The sequence below is a fragment of the Cynara cardunculus genome (assembly GCF_001531365.2).
Source record: "Cynara cardunculus var. scolymus isolate 2C chromosome LG 16, CcrdV1, whole genome shotgun sequence".
Taxonomy (NCBI): Eukaryota; Viridiplantae; Streptophyta; class Magnoliopsida; order Asterales; family Asteraceae; genus Cynara; species Cynara cardunculus.
This window is the reverse complement of record NC_037543.1, coordinates 2187984-2197192: the sequence shown is the minus strand read 5'-3', so window position 1 is coordinate 2197192 and position 9209 is coordinate 2187984. Positions and strand designations below refer to the sequence as shown.

The window sequence follows — 9209 nt, the reverse complement described above, 5'->3', positions numbered from 1 at the left end:
AGATGTTTATCCTGTATTTGATTGTGTTTATCTACAGTTAGTTACACGAATTCAGATATAGGATGAAATCGGATAGGGATGAAATCGTTTAGGGATGAACAGGTTTAAGAGTTTTAAGAGTTTTTTTTAAGAGTTTTTAAGAGTTTTAGCCAAATGCTTTATAATATAGTATAGATATTCCAAAATAAAGAAATCATTACGACGTTTTAAATTCGTATAAGAGTAAAAAAAATAGTTTTTATAACCATATTTTTTTTTCTTAACCTGGATATCCAACCCGCTATGCGAGCCGACTAATCTCATGGCGACCACCTGCTTTGCAAATAGCTCAGGGTCACCACATTTGAACCTCTGTGGCCACAAGAAGATTTTTATTCCTCATTGGATTTGAATCTGGGACCTCCTGGTACTTTTAACATTTGAAGCCAAACTCAAACCAACCAGGCACCACCCTTGTGGTTATAACCATATTTTACTCTTCAACTGTTTATAAAACTGGAAAACAGATAAATTCATTGACGGGTAAATGAGACCCTACACCCACCCATTTGATTCATGCTAAAAAGTGAAAAATCATACGTTTTAACGGTTCCCGAACCAACAGACTTGTCTATTTATGGTCACATGTATCACACAATATACATACATACAAGCCGACACACCCTCACGTCCTCTGTGTCACACCAACGTTTCGAATTTTATCTTATAACAATTATCGGTTGTTGTATCTTTACTACATTCGTGTTGTACCCTTATGTGGGTCCAAAATAACATGTACACTAAAAAGCCTACGTCATCAAAGTATATCCAAAATTTCACAAGGGATAGAAACATCCCCCGAGTTCCATATTCCTCAACTTCCGATACATATTTGAAAAATGTCTTACTAACAAATGTCGATCAAATGCTAAAATATTCATAATCCGCAAAACTGCTTTCTTTACCGTTGATGAATCTCTATAACAACACATGTTACTCATGTACCCTTGGTGCATATTATGTTTCTGAACATAATTTAGTACACATTCATACCCAAGGGAAACATCCTCCAAACAGGGGTCATCCCTGTCTCTCGAAAGGAAGAAGTTTTGTTCGGTTTACGTGAAGCAAACATTTTGTGTAATTAATGATGGTGATTTTAGTGTCATCAAGCCATTTAGTATAATTGGGATTAATGTGAGACAATCTGAAATTAGACTTAGCTATAATTCGAGTCTGAAGGTGCGGAGTGCATGCTCGGATAAGTTAAATTGAGCTCAGGTACGCGGGGGTCCGGGGGCAACGACCTTGGCATGGGCGGACCTGGTGTGGTGGCATGGGTGGCACGTGCCACCGTATTATTTCGCGGCCGAAGGGTAAAAATTTTAGGTGTGTTAACGGTGCTACCGTATCGTTTTAGAATGTGCTACTGTATTTCCCTGAAATCCAAATGGTGCAACTAAAACCCAAACAAAACAAAGCCCAAATAACCAAAACCATATTTTTTGTAATTATTTTTGGATATATATTGACCGTTTTCAAAAGATGAAGAYGCGTCGGGTACAAGTTTATGAGTTGTTTATCGGTACTATAAAAACCATAATTTTTGTAATTATTTGTAGATGTATATTATACTATATTAATTATATGGTGTCACCGTTTGAAAAAAAATTGGGGTCCGTCCCTTGGCCCTGGTGAAGGTCTCGCTGGTCGGTAAGCGGATGGGGTCAAGGGGGTCGCCCGATCCGAAAATTCATATGTATGTTAGAAATGAATCCCAACTCCCTAACAGTCGCATCTGTTGGGAACAGACACGACTGCCGCCAAATTAACCAAATTAACCGCCAGTGGCTATATATAAGGTTTCGCTTCAATACTTGAAGCGTTATGATATTGGTGTATACCGTTACTCTGCCGGATTTTTGTCTTTTAAGGTACATAAACAAAAGCAAGGAAATTTTGTGCTTGATCTTGGATTTTGCCCGAAATCCAGATCGTTGTTCTTGGATTATCCCAAATCTGATTTCGTGGTACCCCAGGCTATAGGGTCGAAATTACATATTTTGGAAAATGTTTTATACAGGATCCTTGAATTATCAAAGTATATTGATATTCTGTTTCCAAAATCTAACAACCAGCAAATTGTAGGTACTAAAAATGTTTGTGACATTAAACAAGTGTTTTTTATACAATTATAGCTGGTTGATTTTGCATCTATTCTTAAAATCGATTGTTTTTATATCTACAAATTATGAGAATCAGAACCCAACACATCAAAAAATGTAACTGGGTCGTTTTCACATTAGATGGTTTCGTGTTTGATGACCCAGAAAGATATGTGGCCATAAAAGGCACATGAGGGTTGGAACGACAACAAATGTCTATTATTCAATTCATTGAACCCGACAATATAAAAAGTTGGATAATTCTCAAATATCTTGAAGATTTTTTCTACGTTAAGTCCTTTGTGGCCATGGAGGTTCACCTGCGAATTGTGATGACTCCAAGCCATTCGTGGTCGTCCAGGGGATTAGGCGGTGCACGTAAGCTGACCCGAAAACCACACTAAAAAACCACCTCGGGTTGATTGAATTCGATTTCTGTTGGCCAACTTCATAACTATACAGGACAATAATTAGCGTTCGGATTGATGGTTTACGTACATAAAGAATATTCCGTTAACTTCACGACTACTTTATTGGTTTGATTCCATTTTCTTTAGGATCGATTTTACCGAAAGGAAAAGCCGGGGACTGTTTTCGTAATTTCGAGATAAATAAAGCGTTGGTTGTAAAAAAGTAAGAACATGTAACATGTTTCATGTGACGATTAAAACTAAATACATGAAATCGCATATCACCACTCGTTCGATCTGCCATCTGCCCCAATCTCGTTATCAATAGCCATCGGAAAAATCTCGCACGAATCTCTCTGTTTTCTCCGAATTCAGATCCGACGATGAACGACACGGATGTCTCCAAACAGATTCAGCAGATGGTCAGATTCATCCGCCAAGAAGCGGATGAAAAGGCCAACGAGATCTCCGTTTCCGCCGAGGAAGTAAGTTTCTGATCAAATCAAGGAAATTTTCTTTCGATTCAGTTAGTTTTTCATTGTGATTCGTGGTAAGTATCTAAGGTTAAGTAACTTTGTCAAGTTGCATCGTGATCGAAATACGATGTTTGTCGGATTTTTTAGTTGATTGCTACAGGAATTTAGTGTTTGGTGGTTTCAACTTGTAAATCGAAGTGGATTTAGCTATCTAAATCGAATTATTTAACTAAGTTTTCGATTTCATGATTTATAGCAAGAAGAGTAAGATTTGGTAGACGTGTACGGTACCGTTTTTACTTGTTTATTAGGTTGATTGCTGCAGGAATTAACATTGAGAGTCGGTAAATCGTTTCAATCAAGTTACTTTTGCTGTTTACGCTACCAAAATCCCTGTCTAATCTGAGTAGAAAAGGCAGGATTAATTTGGTTTTTTGAAGTTACTAACGCTATTAAGAGATATATTTTATGCTTTTTTGGTCGAGTGTTATAGCCATTAATATGGAGATGTTTCGAGTTAGTAAATCAAATCAAGTCAATATTACGTAATTAAATTTCAATCTGACTTGTAGTGAAATAAATTAGGGTTACAAAGTTGTGTGCCTTGTACACCAATCATGAAATCAGGATACAGTTTTCTCTTTTGTCCTATTATTGGGTGATTGTTGTAGGGTTCAACATTGAGAAGCTGCAATTATTTAGTAAATCAATCAAAGCATATCAATTCAATTTTATGCACTTCAATTTAATTTAATCTAGAGTTAACAAAATCCTAGTTAACAGTGTTCTCAGTGTATAATATAAGTATGTGCTTCTTCGGTTGATTGTTGTAGGATTTAAAATTGACAAGTAGCAATTAGTTGGTAAAATGGGACAGTAGCCAATCAAATAAATTCTGTGTGATTCCAGTTTGTTGTTCAAGAAATTGTATGCTGATTATTTGATCAGATTACAGTTTTAACTGAATCTTTGGGTGATTTTTGTAGGGATCTAACATGTTAGTAAATTATATCAAATCAAACTGGAGAAAGTCAATTTATGCAATTTAATTGCAGTCTAACTAGTAGCTAAAGAAAGTAGAGTTGGCATTTTGCTCTTGTTATATACATGTATACAAATTTATCTGTTTCTTTTGGGCTATTGGTTGTTGGAATGGAATGTGTCACTGAAACCAAAGGAACACGGTTTTACGCAGTCAGTTTCCATCAGTTTTGTACCGTAGGTTTTGGATTACATAGGCATGTGCAGAGGATTAAGTACAGGAGTCAACATACAAAATTAATTTGTTTATGCGATCAAATATTTCAGGAATTTAACATCGAGAAGTTGCAATTAGTGGAGGCAGAGAAAAAGAAGATCCGACAGGAGTATGACCGCAAACAGAAGCAAGTTGAAGTTCGAAAGAAAATGTAAAGTTTTTCAGAGATCTTTACTCATTTTTTTCTGTGTACATGATTTGCACATCATACGCTAGTTCATTTGTGACTACTCTTCATTGGTTTAATAGGCTGAGGATGGCCGTAATGTTGTTTATCGGTGATGCTAGATGGTTTTGATGATTGTGTTTATTTGCTAGAAGCTAATTTAGTTTACACATTGGAGCATTATCTGAGAAAATTGCTAGCTTAGATGATAAAAGGCTTGACAATGTCCATTAGATCTTGCTTCAAGATTGAGGGCTATGTTACCACATCTGGCTTACGAAGTAGTGATGTACTGGTCCATCATCCACCATCTGGCTTTAACTTTTTAAACTCTATGAGACTTTACCATTTCCAAAGAGTGGTTAACATCATTAGTTGAAAAGAATTTACCAAAGGGTCATTGGCCAATTGGTATCTGGGTTAGTGGTATAGCGCAACTTCCAAGGAGGTCAAGGGTTCAAACCTCACCAAAGGTGAGAGGTGTGTGTGAGTATTTGCTGTATATATGAATATTATATACTTAAAAGGACTACTTTGCCGCGTATATAGCAAATCTGGGCCCTAGTTGATCAATCTATCAAACATGAATTTGTTTATATGTATATTTGCAAGTTCTGAACATGAGGAACTTCGATTTGTTTGTTGACATAATAATACTGCACTCGGAGGCAACCATGTTCAGATGTTGTACGACTTATTTTACCAGAAGAACATGGAAATAATTAAACCTCATAAGCCCTACATAGAGGTTGGAAATAGAGCTTTATCTGACCAATTGACATTGGAAGTACTGGTGTTTATATGATCATATCTGATTACTTTTTACAATATTGGCTGCAGTGAATATTCCATGCAGCTCAATGCTTCTAGGATCAAGGTTCTTCAAGCACAGGATGACTTGGTTAGTGCTATGAGAGAGGCAGCATCAAAGGATCTTTTGAATGTGAGCCATCACAAGTTTCAACAGCATCATAACTATGAAGGACTGTTGAAATCTCTCATTGTCCAGGTACTAATGAAACATGGATCATATTATGTAAAATTTTTTAATACCATATTATGTGCACTCGAGGAAACTGATGGAAAACTGTATGGGGTTATGCTTCTGGAGGCCATGTGCCATATGTATGTTTTCCAATTTCATTTGATTTTCTTTTCCATGTTTGAATCTCCTAATCAAATCATTTTAATATCATCTAGAGGAATCTCAGTGGATGCTGGAGCTATTAAACCTTGCTATGCTACAAAGATGTTATTGTATGATTAATGATATTGCTGAAATGCAATCTTTGGCTGTGCCGAGGGGGTCCCAATGCGAGATATGGAACAGGCCCCCCTAAAATTTTGGCCCCCAATACATGTTTTAGCTTTTATATATGTTTTAATCTTTAGCCCAATTATAATGTTTTAGCCTTTAGCCTTTCTTTTAGCTGATATGGCGATTCCCTATTCCGTCTTTCGAAGAATTCTCCTATTTGTTACTTTGTCATTTTGAGGCATTTTTGTTGTTTTTAGTTTGCAAGACTTTTAATATAATATATTGTATAGACTTTTATATTTTGTTTTATTTATTACTCGTCCAATTGATCTATAGTTTTGGTACATGTGCAATAGGGCCTCCAAAAATATTAGAACAACCCTGATTGTCTTCCATTTTAAAAACATATGCAATTTTTTGAAGTAATTAATCCTTGAAAACCAAGACATATTTACTAATCCATGACATTTTTTTTTGTGGAAGAGTATTTTCACCAGTATAACATTTTTTGCCAACAATCTATGTTTTTTTCAGAGTTTACTCAGACTGAAAGAACCGTCTGTGTTATTGCGTTGCCGAAAAGAAGACAAGCATATGGTGGAATCTGTTCTGCACGATGCAAAGGCAGAATATGCAAAGAAAACGAAAGTTCATGAACCTGAGATCATAGTTGACACCATCTACCTTCCATCGGCCCCTTCGCATAATGATCCTCATGCTCTCTCCTGGTACATTTCTATTTTTGTCCAACCATGCATATATTAATAATTCAGGCAGTATTTTATAGGGCGAAATGCAACAAAATTTCGCTCAGTTCACATTCAGTGTGACAAATAATATTTTTTTCCCTAATGTCGATGTCACGAAGTTTCAAAATTTCTTATTTATGTATCTATTTTTACTAGTAACCTGCCCTGATGTTGTAACATTTGATGACGTGGATACCCGTTTATGAAAGTTTTACAAAAGGGTTACTGTGAAGTGTAGAATACACTTGAAATCCATGCCTCTAAAAATGTTACAAAATCAGCATGTTACGGACCAAAATAGGTAAAAAATAGGAAACTTTGTTATACTATATGGGAAAATTTGAAACTTCGTTACATTGATTGAAAAAGAAAATTCTCTGTTACATTAAACAGGAACTAAGACGATCTTAATTGTATTTTATACATTTTACCCTATTTTAATAGTTCCCCGTTCATCAATTCAGGTTCTAATACTTGATTTATTTCTTTCTATATTCGTGTTAGCTTTCTATGATTTTTCTAAAACTTGGAGATCTGACAAACATCCTTATGATCTCTTTCGTGGGTTTCAGCTCTGGAGGTGTAGTTTTGGCTTCCCGGGATGGTAAAATTGTGTTCGAGAATACGCTTGATGCTCGTTTGGATGTTATATTCCGTGGGAAACTTCCAGAGGTAACCTCTCCTTTCACAGCCTTCTCTTTTCTTTCTTAAAACAAAATTTTCCCCAGGTAGTTCGTTCCAATTTATATATATGTATTGTGATAACTCTTATACCGACGTAAGTTATAACAAATTGCATATCTGCATCTGAACAAACATAGAGATTGCATCCAGCAAATTTATTAGAAAACCAAACCAAACTAACCCAGTATTACCCCACCCAAAGGTGGGATCTGGGGGTAAGATGTCATAAATATTACCTGTCTCAAGAGACAGAGAGACTGTTTCCGAAAACAAATTTCTAAGAAACAATCAGAATACCCCAATTACCCAAAAATATCTTAAAGTTCTCAACAGAACGTCTGGATATCTGACAATTATTCTAGATAATAACTGCTTTGACCAAACCTAAGGGGCCGTTTACTAAACGCTTACCTGGTAAGCGCTACCGCATCATTTACCTTACCGGATGAACATAGCCAGGGCCAAGAATCTTATCAGGTAAGAGCGATGATAAGGATGGAGAGTGTTACCCGGTAAGTGAGGGTGACAACTCTTGCCTGGTAAGCGCTAATCGGGTAAATTGTTGGATACAATACCGTTTTGGTGGACTACAATCTTACCCGGTTAAGTAAGTTAGAGTGTTGTCTCTTACTAGTAAGCAAAGCAACATACCAGGTAAGAGTCAAATGGAGTCGGGTTTTTTTATTACCCTCTACATCCCTAATTTCAGTTATCCCAATTACCTCATGTTGCTTAACCAAACCAAACAAACCCGGTAAATCTCGTGCAGAGTTGGGTCTGAGAATAGTTCCTTTGTAGACCCCGAACTTGTAAAACCGACACAAAATAGATGTGAGCCAACACGGATACGCGAGGAAAATTGGTTAAAAATTAAAACAAACAAGAAAACACAAAATGCAATACTAACAACTACCGGTACATTAAGAAAAAATATGACTAATGTACCTCAAGTTGATTGATTCACCATATGAACTCAATGTTTTACGTGGTAGCACGCACAGGCAGATCCGGATTTTTTTTGGGGTGGTATCACAAAATATAGTTGAAAATTTTTATTTCATAATTTTTCATATAAACCCCTGAAGTTTTAATGTTTATGGTTTCACCTAGAAAAACTTGTGTTTTTTCAGCTTAAAGGACCTAAAAAAATTACATTTAACCCCCTGAATTTTGTGGTTTCACAGACAACCATACCCCTAATGTCGCACCAAATGCATTTTTGTCACTTAAGACTTGTCCTGTTCCAGTCTTAATGTCGCAACAAATTTGGGACAAGTTTTTGTGCTGTCCCATGTACCAAATGCATAAGAGTAGGTCCGCCCTTGGTCTCACGTATTCCCAATATCCCAACCAACCCCTCCCCTCTCTCCCGCCAACAAAAAAAAATCAATAAATTTCGTGGTTTTTGTTTCCCGTCCGATTATTCGATTAAGCTTTCTTGTTTTGCAGATCCGCAGGCTGTTGTATAGCCAGATAGCTGTTTAAGGAGGATGGTGATATCTTGTATCTATCTATCTATTCGTTCCAGGCTTGTTGAGAAGAACCACAATCGGATGATTTCCAGTGTAATTCATGTTTTCTCAGGTCGGTCATCGTCGTGTTTTTAAGTATTTATGTCGTTGCGAGTCTTTGCTTGGTGGACGTCCGTTTGAGCCAAAGCCATGGCAAAGGACAGCACAACCCATTTGTTTGAATAAATAAACGTTCCTGTATTACATATTCTGTATTTTATTAAGAATTTTGTCACTCGATTTCTGTCGATGAAAATGTAACGTCGAAACCTTGTTTGAACATTTTACGTTTTAAGACGATCGCCTATTTTCTGTTTGTAATGTGCTTCGATATCTCATGTTCTTCTTGCCGTCTTCTCGACAGTTGGATCCTACTAGTGACTTGTTATGTCTATAAGTTACCGACAGTTGGTCTAAGAGAAAAATGGTGACGGGAAAAGTCTAGAAAAGCCCAATTTTTTGATCCGTATGTACGTATTTCATTACATTATTATTTAAATATGTAAGTAAACTTGTAGAAGCAAAATAAAAAGACGAAAAGTTTTAATATCAT

At 36.3% G+C, this 9209-nt stretch overlaps 1 protein-coding gene across 1 annotated transcript; it reads left to right on the top strand.

Moving 5' to 3' along the window:
* The first annotated feature begins 2819 nt into the window (after window positions 1–2819).
* On the top strand, window positions 2820–8977 carry LOC112529292 (V-type proton ATPase subunit E-like). Its single transcript, XM_025140505.1, has 6 exons — window positions 2820–3039; window positions 4339–4439; window positions 5295–5463; window positions 6247–6440; window positions 7034–7133; window positions 8595–8977. The coding sequence occupies exons 1-6, from the start codon at window positions 2938–2940 to the stop codon at window positions 8628–8630; spliced, it is 702 nt and encodes a 233-aa protein (XP_024996273.1). The 5' UTR covers window positions 2820–2937; the 3' UTR covers window positions 8631–8977.
* Window positions 8978–9209: the final 232 nt, after the last annotated feature.